Source organism: Lepidochelys kempii, chromosome 11 (assembly GCF_965140265.1).
Source record: "Lepidochelys kempii isolate rLepKem1 chromosome 11, rLepKem1.hap2, whole genome shotgun sequence".
Classification (NCBI taxonomy): Eukaryota; Metazoa; Chordata; order Testudines; family Cheloniidae; genus Lepidochelys; species Lepidochelys kempii.
In genome coordinates this window covers 35,527,831-35,547,417 of record NC_133266.1, presented here as the reverse complement: position 1 = coordinate 35,547,417, position 19,587 = coordinate 35,527,831, and the positions used below count along the sequence as shown (strand labels likewise).

The following is a 19,587-nucleotide window of genomic DNA, read 5'->3' as shown; positions in this document are numbered from 1 at the left end:
CACCTCCCTAGGTAACCCATTCCAGTGCTTCTCAACCCGCATAGTGAAATAGTGTTAATATCCAACCTAGACCTCCTCCACTGCAACTTGAGACCATTGCTCCTTGTTCTGTCATCTGCCACTACGAAGAACAGCTGAGCTCCATCCTCTTTGGAACCCCTTTTCAGGTAGTTGAAAGCTGCTATCAAATCCCCCTCACTCTTCTCTTCTGCAGACTAAACAAACCCAGTTCCCTCAGCCTCTCCTTGTAAATCATGTGCCCCAGCCCCTTGATCATTTTCGTTGCTCTCCGCTGGACTCTCTCCAATTTGTCCACATCCTTTCTGTAGTGGGGGCCCCAAAACTGGACGCAGTATTCCAGATGTGGCCTCACAAGTGCCAAATAGAGGGAAATAATCACTTCCCTCAATCTGCTGGCAATGTTCCTACTAATGCAGCCCAATATGCCGTTAGCCTTCTTGGCAACAAGGGCACACTGCTGACTCATATCCAGCTTCTCATCCACTGTAATCCCCAGGTCCTTTTCTGCAGAACTGCTGCTTAGCCAGTCAGTACCCAGCCTGTAGCGGTGCATGGGATTCTTCCATCCTAAGTGCAGGACTCTGCACTTGTCCTTGTTGAACCTCATGAGATTCCTTTTGCTCAATCCTCTAATTTGTCTAGGTCACTCTGGATCCTTCTCCCTACCCTCCAGCATATCTATCTCTCCCCTGAGCTTAGTGTCATCCGTGAACAATGTGTGTTTATGTAAAATGATACCCAACTGTGCAGCTTAGAGTGTATCGTTACGTGGCCTTTTGGACTCCTTGTGGGTTAGCATAAGCAGGCAGAGTCCTGGAATGATGACACAGTCACAAACTCAGTAACAATACAATGTATGTTTAGTATTGGAAGAGAGAACAAAAGCAGCTCCCTTCCGGCTTTTGGTATTGCTGATTTCAAGCCCTTTTTCTTTGCCCTTCAGGAAGCATACCCTCTCACCATACTGTCAGGGGTCTTTCCCCTCTCAGAGGAGCCACACGCTGTATAGGCTGCCTGTGCACATGCCCCGCACACTGTAGGGCATAGGAAGTGGACCTCTTGTGTGGACTGGTCCAGCTTGAGGTTGATGGTAGGGTGGAATTCCTTGAGGGCCTCCTTTCCATGGGTCCAGATGATAAAGATGTATCCGCATGGCCCCTCAGTATGCCAACATTTTTATGCCTGACTTAGAACAATTCTTCCTCAGCTCTTGTCCCCTCACACTCCTGCTCTACTTGCACTACACTGATGACATCTTCATCATCTGGACCCATGGAAAGGAGGCCCTCGAGGAATTTCACCAAGATTTCAATGATTTCCACCCTACCATCAACCTCAGCCTGGACCAGTCCACACAAGAGGTCCACTTCCTAGGCACTACAGTGCTAATAAGTGATGGTCACATAAACACCACCCTATATCGGAAACCTACTGACTGCTATATTTACCTACATGCCCCCAGCTTTCATCCAGACCACATCACATGATCCATGGTCTACAACTAAGCTCGAAGATACAACTGCATTTGCTGCAATCCCTCAGACAGAGACAAACACCTACAGAATTTCTATCAACCGTTCTTAAAACTGCAGTATGCACCTGGTGAAGTGAAGAAACAGACTGACAGAGCCAGAAGGGTACCGAGAAGTCACCTACTCCAGGACAGGCTCAATAAAGAAAGTAACAGAATGCCACTAGCCGTCACCTACAGCACCTAAAACCTCTCCAGTGCATCATCAAGGATCTACAACCTATCCTGAAGGATGATCCCTCACTCTCACAGACCTTGGGAGATGGGCCAGTCCTTGCTTACAGACAGCCCCCCAACCTGAAGCAAATACTCACTAGCAACTGTACACCACACAAGAAAAACACCAACCCAGGAACCAAACCCTGCTACAAACCCCAGTGCTAACTCTGTCCACATCTATTCAAGGGACACCATCATAGGATCTAACCACATCAGCCACACCATCAAGGACTCGTTCACCTGCACGTCTACCAATGTGATATATGCCATCATGTGCCAGCAATGCCCCTCTGCCATGTACATTGGCCAAACCGGACAGTCGCTACGCAAAAGAATAAATGGACACACATAATTCTTCAACAAAAAAAACTTCAAAAACAGACTCCAACGTGAAGCTGCAGACCTGGAATTAATTTGCCAACTGGATACCATCAGATTAGGCCTGAATAGAGACTGGGAGTGGTTGGGTTATTACAAAACCTAAACTTAATTTTCCCCAGTACTAATTTCTCCCTACTGTTACTCTCACCTTCTTGTCTACTGTCTGTAATGGGCCACACTCTTACCACTTCACAAGTTTTATTTTTCCTCCCTTGGTATCCTGCTGTTAATTGATTTAACTCATTAGACTGACCTCACACTTGGTAAAGCAACCCCCCAACCTTTCATGTATTTATACCTGCTCCTGTATTTTCATTCCATGCATCCGATGAAGTGGGTTCTAGCCCACAGAAGCTTATGCCCAAATAAATTTGTTAGTCTTTAAGGTGCCACAAGGACTCCTTGTTGTTTATACTGTGTTATGTTTAACAGCAGTATTTTAAAGATGAACTACAAAGCTAAAATTGTTTTTACCCTTTACTGCTCTTTTATGGTTTATAAAGACAGCCACAAATATTTTTGAAAAAGTTTTCTCCTTTGTAGCATTTCAAAGATATTTATAACTTTTTTACCCTGAGTGTATCAGTTGCTTCTAGCTCAGAGAATAAGGTCAGAGTTAAAACTGGGTCAGGACTGTACATTGACTAAATGTGCTATTGGGAGAAGGCTAGGGATACTATTGTCTAAAGCTATTATACAAATAATAGAAGTATTTTCTCTCTTTATCAGTAAGACTGGTGTTTAAAATAGAGAAGAAAGTTAGTTAGTAAAAAGCATTAAGGAAAACAAAATGAACTATAAACCTGAAGAAGTGACACTGCAATGGTTCATGGTCCAGTCTGTCTCAGTTATTGATACAATACATATTTTGTCATGTAATTGGACCGCTTCAATCCAAATGACAGTAGTTGTTGCTGAAATATCAATCTTTTAGTTGTCACTTTTCTTAAGATACTAGTCCCTTGTTCAAATATGGGAATTTTTAAACCTCTATGAAGTACTATGTTGAGACCTGTCCACTCCTTCTAGAGAACAAGATTGAGACCATCAAGTTGTTTCACTTAGGCATACAAACTCTTCCAGTAGTAACTACTGAGCTCACTATTGAGCTCTGCTGAATATGAACCAGCACTAAGGCACTGCATTCCCTAACCAATTCTCTGAGATGTCTGGTTCTCCTTCAGGTGTAATTTTAGTAAGAGACTATATTTCCCTTTTTTAGTCAGTCTGCCTTCTTCGGGCTGATGCTGGAGACTAATGAGGTACCAGTAGGTATGGAGATTAATTCTCTTTCAGGATGCCGCCTCCTTCTGTAATACTTAAACATTAGAGTTGGTTTAACTATTTTTAATTATGACACAAATTTAGACCCTTTTTAGGTGTGTGATATATTCACAAACTGATAATCTTTCTTGTAAGCAAATAAATTCACTATTTGTAAGTACTGGATGAATAACTTTCAGATTGTGGTTTGTGAACAGTTTGGTGACGGTTGCAATTGTACTGTTGTGTGATTTATCCACTAAAACAAACACACACACACACACACACGGCATTTTTTCAGCTGCCTGGTTGAATGATGGAAGCACTTGAAACAGGAAATAGCAAAAAGCTCATTTCCAGTAAAACATTTTTTGGATGAATAATAATTAATACTAAAATTCCTGAATGTGTCATGGACACAAACATTTTTGCTAATATCCAACAGCTATCCAAATACTTGTGTTTTTGTGACCCCATGAATCATAGTGAACTGAACATGGTGCTTTTTATTTGCAAATAAAGCCACAAGTCAGCTGTTATTTATATAAAAATGACATTAATTATCAAAAAGTCATTGGAATATGTTCTAATCTGTGTACATATATTTGAGTAGCTACATGCACATTCAAATGGGTATGTACCCTGAAAGGGGATGTGTTTACCAGAAATTATTTCAGAATCCAGTAGACATAAGTTAAAAAAAAACAACTGTTTAATTTTTTTTTTAAAATTATTGTCATGGACAGAAAATGCTAAAATATATTTGGTTCTGGATAGTACATTTTAGAGATAATTGTTATGCTTTCCTCAAATGTTTAACTTACAATTCTTTCTCAAACAATTATGCTTATCACAGGTGTGTGGGATTTTTTTTTAATATCCACCGGATGTCACTGTTGTTCCTCATATACAGGTACTGTACCAGATTTATTTTAGCAGAATAAATGGTAGCACTTGAATCTTAGGCTGTGTTTACGCAGTCCCACAATTTGGACTATAGGGTGTACAAATTGCAGTGCGCATTGGGTTGCCTCACTGTAACTCCCCTAAGTGGATGCTAAGGGCATGAACTAAAAGGTACTTAGTTTGCAATTAAATAGTCCTGCTTAAAGAGGACCATGTTAATGCAAACTAGGTACCTTGTAGTTTGCAACAGCAGTGTCCATACAGTGGAGTGCACTAGTGTGTGCTATAGTTCACACCTCCATAGTCCAAATCGAGGAGCTCTGTCGACAAGCCCTTAGGCTATGTCTACAGTTGGAGAGGGGAGTGTGAGTCCCAGTTCCAGTAGACATCAGGCTAACATGCTAAAAATAGTCATATAGCTGCAGTTTTCACCGTTCTGGGCAAATGCACCTCTGTTATCCCTCTGTGGTCTGCTCTGAGGCTTCCAGCTCCCCCACCATCACCATACATACATCTCTCTCTCCCTCTCTCTCCTATCTGAGGATTTCCATGCTGCCCAGTTCACTGTCTACACTGTGAATTCTCCAGCAAAGCAGACTGCCTCAGCAGGCCTGTTTGCCTTTCTTCCTCAGAGCCTATAAACAGTGCTGAGTGACCACATAATTCTAAAACAATCACATTTATTCTTAAAGTAAAAGAATTATGGAGAAAAGAATAAAAAGAATTACACACATGCAAATAAGATGACCAGAGATTACCCTGACTCCAATAAGGGCTCTGGTAGGTAAACAGTCCTGCAGACAGAAAAGGAGTACTTGTGGCACCTTAGAGACTAACGAATTTATTTGAGCATAAGCTTTCGTGAGCTACAGCATGAAGTGAGCTGTAGCTCACGAAAGCTTATGCTCAAATAAATTGGTTAGTCTCTAAGGTGCCACAAGTACTCCTTTTCTTTTTGCGAATACAGACTAACACGGCTGCTACTCTGAAACGTGTCATTTTGCAAGTCCTGAAGACGACATCAAGGACTTCATTCCATTCAGATCTGCAATACTGACATCATCAAGGGGTTTTCGAGTGGTTACAAGTTCATAACTACCTTGGCTCAGAACTAGCATACCCATAAATCTGTGATTTTTGTTTTTCTCCTTTATTCAGTTTAGGTCTTTGTTCCTTAGAGACCAGGAATAGGTGATCTCCGGACAATGGGTTTCTCCACAAGGCGAAGCTTTCAAAGGTTTGGTCCAGAGGTGGGGAATTTGCATTCCCTCCCCAGGGTATTTTCCTAGGAAATCCATTTAATTTTGTTTTCCCTCAAAATATACTACTTATCTGGCCTGTTGTTTTAAAATAGCCCTTTGAAGCTCATAACACTTCCCAGGAGACATTTGTCATATCTGCTTCCTAGAGATGTTACATACAGTCCCACAATAATACATAACCATTTGCATTTTTAATATAACGAATTCCTAAGATACTTTAACTTCATTCAATAAGATTTGTCCAGAATATTGTAGGAAATAGCTGTATCTGTCAGAGCCGTAGCACGGTGAGCAGCGGCACAAGCTACCAACCTGAGTATGTACCCAGAGTATCTAGCTGGGTCTGTATTCTGGGCAGATAGCTTGTGCTGCTGCTTGCTGCTGACCATGCTGTCATGACTGATGCTATTTTTAGCGTGCTAGCTTGATGAGAGTTAGCATGAGCATATCTGCTTGAATTTGGAATCACACCCCCAGCTCCAAATGTAGACATAAATCTTAATCAGTATTATGTGAACTTCATGCTTTCCTGGATGTAGTTTTTATTCATTGGCTATTGTGTAAAATAATTATATGTAGCACCATATATCACAAATACCCTTTTATGAATTAGGGACCTGTCTGCCACTCCAAAATGTTTTTGTGCTGTGCATTTCTTCCTGAAAATATTGAAGGCGGCTCTGACATACCCAGAGAGAGCCAGATTTTCTCAGTCTGGCAGCAGAGAATCCTGTGTTACCCTGTTGGTTATCCTGGATTTTTGAAGCCAAATTTTGGAGAAGAGGTGAGCAGTATTCCCCACCCCTTTTCCTGATGCAGAAGGACACATCCTCTTCCTCCCCCACCCCCTTATACTCTGGAATGATCTCCATGCTGATCATCTTCTGCAGCATGGCAGAATCATTTAAAATGGAGTATGCAGATTGTCTGGATGCCACAGAAAGGGGAGTTCTGCCATGATTGCAGCCTGTGGACCTTTGCTTCGTTGTGAGAAAGGTGATGGAGTTTGGATGGCTTATTGAGGCCTCACAGAGTTGGAGACTTCTTCTGAGACACCTGAGGTCAGTCTTCAGCACTTGGGACCTGGCAGATAGATCCATCTTTGTTGATTAGGGATTTCTTACAAGTTAAGTCCAAATATTCATCTAATTGCCTCTCAGCCCAATCCACCACAAAGAAGAAAAGTTCCAGCATCCCTACTTGTATTCTCAGTTGGATAATCGAATCTCACAGCAAGGAGTCTGGCATTCTTTTTGCCTTGCCTTCCTCCCAAGTGGAGGATCTGGGGTCTTTCAGTGAGAGCATGTAGGCCTGAAGCCCTCCCCTCAGGCTAAGCCCCAAAAAGGGCACTATTTAGGAAAAGGAAGCAATCCCCCAGCAAGGATGAAATCTTCTCCACAAAAGAAAAGTCGAAGAGCCCAATAAGGTAGAGGACACAAGCCAGAAAGCATTCAAGATACTCATCCTCTTCCATCAGCTTCAGCATCTCCCCTGAATGAAGGAAACTCTTAATATTTGACCATGATAAATGCTAGCCAGAGTAGTAGGAAATGCATTTGAGACAAGAGGGAGGAAAATGGTGGCCACTATCCAGATATTTCTAGAAAAAGAGGATGAACAAATCAAGTCCCGGGGTAAAACTCTTTCTTCCAAAATGAAGACAGAATTTTGCCAACTCCCTTCTCTCCATGACCGGTTTCAGTTAGGAACCTAGTCTGCTGAGAATCAGTATTGTTTGTTTTCATAAGATGAAGTGGCTCTGAGGATGCTGAAAGATGTCCACAGCCAACTATGCTGAAAGCTTTTGTGGAAGTGTGGTCTACTGGTTAGAGCAGGGGACGGGGGGGGGGGGAAGGTTGGACTCGTATATGAGTTCTGTTGCTTCAGTTCACCAATCTGTAAAATATCGAAGAATTCCTTACTATGGTGTTGAGACTTAATGTCTTGAACAGCATTTTGAGATTGCAATGGTTTCTACCGATTACTTTCCTGGAAGTTCCTTTGTATCGTTTATGTGAGCTGCACAGAGACTGTACTGTAGTCTTAGGGAGTCCTTTATCCAAGACTGGATAGACAGCATTGTTAAGAAAAGTAAAACAATCCTGTGATTGGATTGGATTAAAGTATAGTACTCTGTTAATAGTTCAATTCCTTTAAAAGGTAATCTGAATCCTATTAGAAGTTCTATAATCTGCTACCTTAAAAATCCTTTGGGTAGAGTTCATATGCTATACCAGGATCTTTACCTATTATGAGGTGATGCACTATGTCTTGGTTTTTGTTCCAAGAAGCAAGTCTCCAGGAGATGGTATTTATTTAAATGTCACAGTGCCAGAAATGTAACAGTTCAAATAGCATACCAGAACAGCACTGGCTTTCTGTAAAAACTTGTGCAAAACAACAACAAAAAATTGTTTTAAGACAGCACCTCAGTTCTCCGTGTTTTTTTTCATAAATATGAAAGATGCATTTTGGAGAAAAGCTGTGTTCCTGGTTCAGTTTAATTTTCACAGAGAATTTTTGAGAAACTATATTGGTTGAATTATGTAGATATGATTACCACACAATTTTGCTTCATTTATTTATCCCTGTGATGAGGGGTTAAATTAGCTTCTCAACTGAGTTGTTGTTTGACTTTTTTTTAAGTCAGTGGGAGTGGAGGTCATTTATTTTCCAAATCCTATGGTATTTAGTAGATTATGGTGGGCTGCTGCATTTTTCCTTTGGTTTAGGCATGACATAATAATAATAGTGGGTTTTCAGGACTAGAGTCTAATGTTTAATTACAGTCCCTTTAATTAAGGTAGTTTTTACCTTGTCATTTCATAAGAGGAAGCCAGTTTGGTGGATTTTTTTATAACCGTTGTTTATGCTCTTAAATAAATATATGGTTAACTAATTTCTCATACTTCCTTCAAGTGCTAAACAATATGAAAATACATTGGGATTAATATATAAATAAAATTAGTCAAATCAAGGAGTTACCCAATTCTAATTTGTATTATTAACTAAAAAGAGAACTGTTTAAGATGAACAATTGATCTCATCATTGCATGAGCACTATCAGTATATGTGGCCTACAATGAGCCCACCTTTTTTTTCCTACTTGTAGAATTTAGCTGTGTGAATGGTAATAATTCACTCAGTGGAGATTTGGAGACTTCCTGGCACAGTAATTAATCTAGGTTTGAAGACTTGGCCTTATTTGGGCTGTGGATAGTATTTTTTTTGTTTTGTGAAGGTGGGTGTTGCCACAATAAGTGAAGACCATTGATGGAAAGAGGCTGCAATTGTACTCCTGCCCTTCTAATTCTTTCTGGGCCAAGATATTCCAAATTAATTTTTAAAAGATTTTGTGTGCCCAACTTGAGATACCTTAAATAGGGTCTGATTTGCAGAGGACAGGTGCTCCACGTTCTCTATTTGGGCCCTCAAAATGACTTAACCCTTTTGAAAATCTTAGCGATACAGCAAAATTTGGTTCTTAAAAAAAGGATAGAAGTGTACTGTTTTTCCTCTTTAAGGTTGCTACTTCTGTCTAGGAGCACGCGAGCTGTTTGCACACATTAGCGTGATGAGGGGCAGCTGCCGGTGAGGTTGGTGCCCACCCTGGTGGGCAGAGCTGGGGGCGGTACAGCTGCGCTGGAGGAGCTGCCCTGGCTGGGCTCTGGCTCCTGTGAGTGGTGGCCTGACAGGCTGCTGTAGTTCCTGATAGAGCCCTGCAGCTTCACGGGTATCTGCTTTATAGCCATGGATATTCGCATCTGCAGGTACAAATTTTGTATCCACGCAGGGCTCTACTTTTAATATTCATCCTATTAACAGTTTGCTGTCGTACCTGTAACATTGTCTCTTTGAGAAACTTAGAACTCTCCTGAACTCCTTTTTGTTTTAGATTTTATTCCCATAGGCCATTACAAAACTCAGAAGTGGTTGGTAAAGTCTGCTTTTTTTGAAGGCCATTGTCTTTACTTTGCTGTTCTTGCTTCTTTTCCTTAGAATCACGTAATCACCATTTCATGATCACTTTCACCCAGATTGTCTTCAACTTCAGATTCACAATGCTGTTAGTCAGAATAAAGTCTAAAATGGCCGTTTCCTCAGTTACTTCCTCCACCTTCTGAAACAAACATTTGTCCCCAATGTATTTCAAGAATTTAATGGACATTTTGTGTTTTGCTGCATTACAATCACTCTGTTCCCACAGTCCTGGAAAGCAGTGTTGCGAGCTCACAATTTTATCACAAGTCTTGAGATACTTGATGTTTCTTAAAGCCCCAGCTCCTGGACTAAAGTGACTATGTAAGAGGGTGTTTTTTGTTTTTTTTTTTTTAAATTAAGCTTAAAGTTCTTGTGGATATGGAATAAAGCTTGAGAACATGAACTGGCTGTACCTTTAAAGGCTGAAAAACTAGAAGGAAAATACATAGAAACCCCCTCCTTCCCCCTTTCATCTCATGCATTTTTAGAGCTTGACTATGATTTTTTTTTTTTGGTGCTCTTGCATTTTGGCAATACTGGGGGGAGAGAGAGAGATTAAATAAAATAAGGTGGTTGTGTAAAATTGTATAATTTGCAGGGGGACCCAGGAGCAGTAGCTGAAACTATTTTAAATTGTTTATTTGTTGGAATTAATTAGATTTGAAATTGACAGTGACCCTTTAAGTACAATTCAATAAAGTTCCAGAAAAAATATTCCTCACTTACATTTAAAATAACTTGTTTCCTTATTGGTTCATGCTGTCAGCAAAATAAAAATTGCCCACCAAACTTTTTCCTGTGTACTGAAATGTATTCTTTTTTCTTTGTAGCATGAAAGTTACATGACTTGTTTGTTTTTTTAATAAGTGATATCCAATGTACAGAAATAAATTTAGTCACAAACCTGCAAAGGGTTATGCATGGGCTTACCTTTATACACTCCAAGTAGTCTCATTGAAATCAACGATAGTGCTTCTAGTGTTTATAGTTAAGCACATGCATAACTCTTTGCAGGATCAGGGCCTTAAATTCTAAACCATATTTCCTTTTATACAAATGTAGTTTAGTGTTTCTTACATTGCAGGAAACTGTCAAAAATGAGATTAGAAACAGCTTGCAGAGGAGATGCAACAGTATTCTGAAAATCTTTAGAAAAAACTCTGGAGCAGACATAGGCGGATTGATTGGTTTTTATTATCCATTTATATAAGTCCTTTGTTTGCCATTTTGTTTAGATTTTTCTAAATCCCCAATTCCTGTAAAGGTAATTAGCAATCAGAATTGGTTTTCAAAAGATTCAAATTCCCTACGTGGCTTTGCAGATCTAAATGTCTGGCATCCAACCTAGTTAATGAGCTCACAGCTATACAAATGGGATCACTTATAATAGCTTTGCCAGCTCTTGAGTAATTTCAGGATGAACTCTTCCAATGTGAAAAAACGCTTTATGAATGAATGTTGGGTGTTTTTGTAATTAACCATTCCCCTTAATTAATTTTTGGCTCCAAGTCTCTCATTTCTCAAAGAAGGAAGTTATACAACTAAGAAGTCTAGCTGCCAAAATCGCCATTTCTCTATTCCAAGCTGTGTAAAAATGTTACAGTATGTAATAAGTTGGCTTTGGAAGAGGCAATATCTCATTTTGCATTTATATGAGAGACTTTAAAACCTTGTTGGTGTTTTGAGGAGGAGGAAATTAGCTTGCTCACCTACTGCAGATATTCATGTTTCATGAGCAGAGTTGGCTTATAAAAGAGCACTGTATAGATTACTGACTTTGGTGACAAAATGTAAAATAGACTTGATGAATTGAAGGTGTTCATATTACTTCGTTCATGTTGGGTTGAACATAACTCTTCATTTGTGGCTGAGCCGAAGTTCTCATGTGTTTACCACGATGGTGGACTTGTGTGCAAGGCTATGTATTTTTCTTTGTTTTACAGAAAGAATGATAGAAGACCACGAATTGGTAATTGAAGTTCAGTCAAACTGGGGAATCGAAGAAGAAAATAGACTGTATTTTAGAAAAAACTATGCCAAATATGAGTTTTTTAAACACCCAATGGTAAGTCTGTCTTCTTAAAAGCACTGGTTGGGCAGCTGTTACTGCTGCCCTGACATGTGGCATAGTGATGAGGGGGAATGCCAGAAATGCAGGAGGACTTAGAGTGAGCTGTAAAATGTAATGGAACCTAAATCTACCTGTGACCTGTTAAAAGGAAAGGAAGAATGATCTTAAATCACTATAGGTATGTCTATGCAAGAGCTGGAAGGTGTAAATTCCAACTTGAGGAGATATGCCTACATTAGCTCCAATTGCGTCAGTGTGCTAAAAATAGCAGTGTAGTCGCCACAGCATAAGCTCTGGGATGGGCTAGCTGCCCAAGTACATATTTGTGGTCTCAACAAGGTCGTACTTATGGCAGCTCCCCACATCTGCCCCATTTGCCCCACTGTGACTATACTCTAGTTTACCACACTAGCTTGATCAGAGCTAATGCGGGTATGTCTCCTCAAGCTGGAATTTACACCTTCCAGCTGTGGTGCAGACATATCTTAAGGGACACAAGAGCTTTCGGTTCTATTCCTTGCTCTGCATGTATTATCTTGAGCAAATCATTTAATCACTCTCTCCCTCAGTTCCCTATTTCTGAATGGGGATAACTCCCCATCTCACAGAGATGTTGCTAAATTAATTAATGGTGAGGGGTCGGATATTATAGTGGTCCATGGAAATAACTTAGACCCAGTACATTGGTTGACCATGGTCATGCAGCCTTGGTGGGCAATATAGACTCTCATTAGCTTACCGATCAGGGCCCAACATGAAAGGTTACTTTATGTACTTTGTGAAGGATTTAATTTGGGAATTGTCCAGCTATTAGGAAAGACTATCATTTTAGATCTGGGACCAAATCCTCAACTGGTGTAAACCTGCATAGCTACAATTCAGTCAGTGGAGCTGTGCTGACTTACACTAGCTCTGGCCTACAATACCTCTTTTGTATTTTTGCAAGTTTCCCCCATTTGATCCATATTAATATCACACAGAATAAAGAGAGCGTTCACAACAAATCAGAGGGGATTTTTTCTGAATTAGTAAAAGGTAGCAAAAAAATATATTAACCAACATTTTGTTTCAAATAAGATTTTAAATGTTTTTGACAATATCTCCCACTTATTTCCTTCGTCCACTGGGATACCATATCAACTTTAACAAAACTTTCCTTTTTAAATGCATTTTCCCTCTTCCTAGATAGTAATATGTTGAAGTCTAGGGCAGGCCTATTAGGCGTGAAGGCGTGAGTGAATGATAACCTTAGATTGTCAGGTAATGTCTATACTTAAAAAAAACCAACCAAACAAACAAAAATAACAAATCACAACAGCCAACAAACCACAACCTAGCAGCGAGTATGAGCCTGAGTCAACAGACTTCGGTAAATGGGACTTGTGCAGGTTTCAAACCCTGGGCTCCAGCCCAAGTGGGAAGATCTATACTGCTGCTTTAGCCCCATAGTGTGAGCCTGAATCAGTTGACCCAGGCTCTGAAACCCACTGGCACAGGTTTTTGCAGTATATATGTATCCTAAGTATTGTCCTTCCTGCAGTCTGACTTGATGCAGCAGACCCTGCATTGAAATCTTTTAAAAAAACAAAACAAAATAAAAACCCAACCAAACTTTGAAGTTTGCTCTCACAAACTCAGCAGCTGAATCTACAAGATACCACAATATGAGGCTATTTTAATGGATTCCTCCCCTTTCCTAAATTCTTTGAGAGGTGGGGAAATCTCATTGTCTTTTTGCTCTGTGCAATTGGGTGGTGGATCCGTTTATATGTCTAAGAGAAATCTGAAGGTTTTTGTACTCACATTTACAGAAGTTTTAATATGTTCTATTTTAACAGAATTATTTTCCAGAGCATATGGTGTCGTTGTCAAGCGAGACCAGTGGAATGATAGGCCACGCCCAGATATTACAGGTATGCAGTATTTGCATTAAGATAAACCAGTTTACAGCAGAATACCTCAATTTCAGGTGTCTAGTTTGTGCGTACATAGTATTTTGTCACTGACCGAATTGTAGTGGCCTATTGGATGACTAGAGAGACGTCTTGTCATGAACCAAAAAGGTAATATTCCCCCGCTATGCCGTTCTGATATAACTGCACCTGGAATGATTCAGTTTTGGGGAATTCATTGCCGTAAAGATATTGACCAATTGGAGGGAGTTCAGAAAAGAACAAAATGCAGAAAAAAATGGTTTGGTTGAGTTGGGTGGGGTAACTTGCAGGAAATGACTGAAAGATTAAAGTAGTGTAGCCCATCTAAAAGGCTGGGAGCCCAACAGTCCTCAACTGTTTGACAGTGGTACACACAAAGGAAAACAAGGAGATTTTTAACACATTGCAAGTGGAGTAAAGGGATGAACTTAATGAAAGGAAGATTTAGACTGATTGGCAGAAAAAAAAATCTTATGGCTGGCATGGTTTGTTAGTCTGTGGAATGTTGCAGTCTCCCAAAAGAAGTGGAAGAACCTAGTACAATGGTCCATGACTTCCAGGTGTCTGGGCACTATGGTAATACAACAAATAATATCCACAGTATGTTTTAAATATAAGCTGGATGCATCATTTTAAATGTAAAATGGGGAGCAATCTGCAGAATAGAAAACAATCCTGTAGTGGCCATGAGATGGATCCTAAACAAGGGGATCTTCCCTTTCTTTTATTATATATTTGAAATGGCAACACTTACACATGGGAAAGCTTTCACTGGTGCTAGAGAGAGCAACCTACCACATGTATTTGGGGCTAAAAGGGTGTTGAAAAGGAACAGTGACAAAATAGGATTTTTTAAAAAAAGTTAAAACCGCAAGATTTGTTAAAATTGGAAGATAGTTTAATATACTCTGACAGGTTTCAGAGTAGCAGCCATGTTAGTCTGTATTCGCAAAAAGAAAAGGAGTACTTGTGGCACCTTAGAGACTAACGAATTTATTTGAGCATAAGCTTTCGTGAGCTACAGCTCACTTTGGGGAAAGCACAAAGTGCTTTAAAAACATTAATGAATTAAATTTCAAAACATGCCTGTTATAAGTGTAGGATGCTGTCAGCGCTGATTCCCCACTCTGGCACTTTGAGTGCAGAAAGTGGGGGCCCACAAGGATTCTAAAAATTTAATATCGGCCACTCCAGGCTTGTATCAAACTCCCAAGGTTACAGCTTTTCTCTGACTTTGGATGGGTAGCCACTAGGATGACCAGATGTTTCGATTTTTATAGGGACAGTCATGATTTTTGGGCCTTTTTCTTATATAGGCCCCTATTACCCCCCTCTCCCGTCCCGATTTTTTATGCTTGCTCTCTGGTCACCCTAGCCACCACCCAAATTGAAAAACCCCTTCGAGAACCCAGAAAGGCGCACTTGTGAATTCCTTCCTGTGGGGTACTGTAGAAAGGGTTCGTCAGGGCTCGTCCCTCTCCGGGGCAGCAGGGAACCACACCGCCTCCCTTAGTCCCTGCACTGGTCCCTGGGGAATCAGTCGAGTCACAGGAGTCCTGGCTCAAGCTGTCCGGCCGGGGCTGAGCAAACACAGGTAACAGTTAGCAGTTGACAGGCCCAGGCAGAAATGAGTTTGAGGCTCAGGCCCTCAGGCAGGGGCTGAGCAAATGCAGGTAAATAGCATACCCAGGCTTCAGGCTCTGAGTGGCCTTGAAAAAGGGGAGACTGCCAAATAATGTGTGGGTGGCAGGGAGGGACACAGGCCCTCCCATTCCACTGCGTCCCAGCTCAGGGCCCTAGCAGCGGCCAAAGACCCGCGGCTGTGTCAGTGGGGGTCCTGGCTGCAACACACTGATGTGGGTTCCGGCAGTGTTGCAGCCAGACTTGGGTCGGCTGCCCCCGGCCTACTTCGCAACTCCCTCTCTGGAGGCACCTGTGTCAAGGTGGTGCCCTCAGGGGGATCCATCACCATTGGATGCTCGGGGTAGCTGGCGAGGGGTAGGCTCGGCAACTCTCCCACACGCTGATCCGTGTCAAGTATCGGCTGGTCAGGCCAATCTCCAGGTCCGCCACTGTTTGCTGGAGTCCAGAGGTGTCTGGCCCCTCCAGTGGCTGACGCTCTGGGGTTGGGCTCTTACACTTCCTGTCCAGCACCTGACCCTCTGGAGGGCAGGCTTGGAGTGCTCTGGCCCTGCCCACTCTGGTGTCTGGCAGAGCTTATCCCTCTCCAGGGTGGTGGGGAACCACACGGCGTCCCTACAGGTACTCTCAAGCCCTTTCACCCCTCCCTCAGGGAAGAGCTGAGAAGGAAAACAAAGGAAATCAGCTGTTGCCATCAGCTAATTAAACAACATATGCACAAACCAGAGGGACACAAAAATCCAATCCTGTTCTTAAAAAGGGTAAATTTTTATTAAAAACAAAAAGAAAGAAAATACATCTTGAATTTAGGCTTTTTACTAGATTAAAACCCCCCCAAAAAACAATTTACAAGGATTAAGCATCAAGATAGCTTCCTTGAGGTTCAGTTTAAAGGTTACAAGCAAAGCAAAAGCATCTGGGGTTAGCGCACAGGAGTCCACAAGCCATAAAGAAATTAAGAGAGAAATCTAATCGTGTCTTCCTAGACATTTCCTGATCTACTTACATATCTGGAGTCTGGTGGCACCTTAAAGACGAACAGATTTATTTGGGAATAATCTTATCAAGAAGTGGGTTTTTTACCCATGAAAGTTTATGCCCAAGTAAATCTGTTCGTCTTTTAAGGTGCTACTGGACTCCTCATTTTTGTGGATACAGACTAACATGGCTACTTCTCTAATACATATCTGGGGTTTTAAATGAGTAGTTTCTAGGTATGATCTGATGATTTTTCATACCTGGCACAAGCTTTTACAGCATAGCTCCAATCCTGTCTCTGCTCTCCAGGAGAGCAAACCAGACAAAGGGGAATTTTTTCCCCAGTTTTGAAAAGTTCTAGCCTTCCCATTGGCTCTTTTGGTCAGGTGCCCACTCCCTCCCTTTTATGGACTTTTTAGCCCTTTTCAGGTAAAGCAAGTAGAGAACAGCTACTAACAGGGGTTTTATGGCTGGCTGGCTGGCTGGGTGTCCATAAAAGGGAGCTACACCCAGCCCCTTCATTTATCACAGATGCATTTTACAGAAAGGAGAGCTAAAGTGAGTGGTTAGGTTTGTGGCAGAGTTAAGATAAAGTGTAGATTTCCTGATTCTAACCCCCTGCTGTGGGCAAAATGTTGAAACTTAGATGCTTTTAGGTTCAGTCCCTAAAATCATCTTCAGGAACCAAAAATAAGAACATTTAAAAAAAAATCTACCTTTCAAAGGTGCTGACCCTTTGAAAATTGGGCCATTTTTCTTTTGCTGCCTAAATATGGATTTCAGAGTCTAACTTTAGGCACCTATATTTCAAAATTTTGGTCTCTGTGCTCATAGAATTTAACATCTCTTTATCTCAAAAGTGATCTCATAGTTTTGAAAGAAAAACTAAAGTATATCTGCTAAAAACCTGTGCGCAGAGCCAGTTTAAGGCCTATGTACCACTAAGTCACTTAAGTCCTCAAAAATAGTGTTTAAGCAGTGCATAGTTTGTATGCTGGCCTTCTGCATAGGGTTCAGTTTTACTCCAAATATGAAATTACAGGTTAACTTGTCAATCAATCAAAACTGGATAAAACTGTTTCTTGTTAGTATATTTTTTTACATAGTATTGTCTGATTATTTATATTTGGTTCAATAGGACTTACTAGACATTAAGTACAGAACACCTTTGTGACTTACAAAGCCATCATGCACATTTCAGCAAAAGCCATTCAGTAGATCATTTAAAGTATGCCACTCTTTCCTTGGTAACTTTCATTAACACAAGTTAATGGGCTTGTGTCAAGGTTCCTCCCCCACTCTGAACTCTAGGGTACAGATGTGGGGACCTGCATGAAAAAACCTCCTAAGCTTATCTTTACCAGCTTGGGTCAAAACTTCCCCAAGGTACAAAATATTCCACCCGTCGTCCTTGGATTGGCCGCTACCACCACCAAACTAATACTGGTTACTGGGGAAGAGCTGTTTGGACGCGTCTTTCCCCCCAAAATACTTCCCAAAACTTTGCACCCCACTTCCTGGACAAGGTTTGGTAAAAAGCCTCACCAATTTGCATAGGTGACCACAGACCCAAACCCTTGGATCTGAGAACAATGAAAAAGCATTCAGTGTTTTACAAGAAGACTTTTAATAAAAAATAGAAGTAAATAGAAATAAAGAAATCTCCCCTGTAAAATCAGGATGGTAGATATCTTACAGGGTAATTAGATTCAAAAACATAGAGAACCCCTCTAGGCAAAACCTTAAGTTACAAAAAAGATACACAGACAAATAGCTATTCTATTCAGCACAATTCTTTTCTCAGCCATTTAAAGAAATCATAATCTAACACATACCTAGCTAGATTACTTACTAAAAGTTCTAAGACTCCATTCCTGGTCTATCCCCGACAAAGACAGACTATAGACAGACCCTTTGTTTCTCTCCCTCCTCCCAGCTTTTGAAAGTATCTTGTCTCCTCATTGGTCATTTTGGTCAGGTGCCAGCGAGGTTACCTTTAGCTTCTTAACCCTTTACAGGTGAGAGGAGCTTTCCCCTGGCCAGGAGGGATTTCAAAGGGGTTTACCCTTCCCTTTATATTTATGACAGCTTGCATTATTATCTGTGACATGCTTGGTCAAGTATCAAGAGCGATGTTAGTTTTAACAACCCAATTTTAAAATTCTCTTATGGTTTTCTGTGGGTTGAGATATATGCAAATAAAATATTCTCTAGCTATGTGTTAACCATTTTTCTTGCCTTTCGTTATAAGGCAAGAGTAAGAGAAGGTAAGAATTTTGACTCCTTCCTTTTAAGTCAAAGAGCTGAAATACCTAAAAATGTACTGATTTGTTTTCCTTAGTTCTTTTCTAATAATCAGAGTCATAGAAATGTAGGGGTGAAGGAGACCTCAAGAGGTCATCTAATCCCACCCCCTGCATAGAGGCAGGACCAAGTATACTAGACTATCTCTGACAGGTGTTTTTGCAGCCTGTTCTTAAAAACCTCCATTGAAGGGGGTTCCAGAGCCTCCCTTAGAGGCATATTCTGGTGCTTAACTATCAGATGTGCATTGATTTTTAAAAATTGTTTCTGGTAGCACTTCTCAAAGAGCTAGAAGTTTAATCCCTGCCCCCAACAAGTGTTAAGTCTAAAGAAGAAGGTGAAGGGGTTGCGATGCGTAGATGGTACAAGGCTGTGTCATAGTCTACTTTAGGGAGGCACAGTATTTGTGCATACATTCCTTGGGCATTGAGAGTGGAATCACTGAGCATAGCTCATATTCTGGGTTTTTATGAATGTGATCAATTTTAAACATAAAAAATTAATAGATCAAATGGATTTTAAACCTGAGGCCTTCACAGTAATATTAATAGAATATTCTGATATTTCATTTTTATCTGTTTCTTTGAGAAATTATAGGTCTCGTAGTATGAATGGATTCATTTATAGTTCACCTATTTCTAGTAATTAAATGTGAAGCTGATGTCTTCAAATCTAATTTAAAATCAGATTTTTTCACTTGTAAAACCTATTCAGTAGCTTGCACCAGTGCTTTCTATGGCAACACCCTCCACACCTTTTCAATAACAATATATGGATAAAATTTCATGTTGTTAGTTCTTACAAATACTCCCATTGAGTTAATCATGTGCATAGGATTAGGTCCCATTTGAGCTAACTTGGATAGTGGGTGAAATCCTAGTCCCACTGAAGTAAATGTTAGTTTTGCTATTGACTTTGATAGGGGTTAAGAGTTCATCTTTTACTTATATGAATAACACTTCTCTGTTCTTCGTACTATTCAAAACTTTTGGCTGCAGTGGTTTTTGGGACCAGGATTATTTTTTTTTTCACTCTGCAGAATATTGTTAATTATTTTTGTACTTTGAGAGCAACAATTTCACAATTGTTAGTCTG

At 40.6% G+C, this 19,587-nt stretch overlaps 1 protein-coding gene across 6 annotated transcripts in view; it reads left to right on the top strand.

Moving 5' to 3' along the window:
* GRB14 (growth factor receptor bound protein 14) overlaps nucleotides 1-19,587 on the top strand; it is a 102,640-nt gene that overhangs the window by 55,088 nt on the left and 27,965 nt on the right. For all 6 annotated transcript variants that reach the window (XR_012154278.1, XM_073305651.1, XM_073305649.1 and 3 more), the window contains exons 4-5: nucleotides 11,508-11,629; nucleotides 13,474-13,548. Coding sequence is in view for 5 of the 6 variants with exons in the window: in XM_073305651.1 (XP_073161752.1) it covers nucleotides 11,508-11,629; nucleotides 13,474-13,548 (197 nt within the window). In the remaining variant the exon portion in view is untranslated. The remainder of the gene's footprint in view (nucleotides 1-11,507; nucleotides 11,630-13,473; nucleotides 13,549-19,587) is intronic.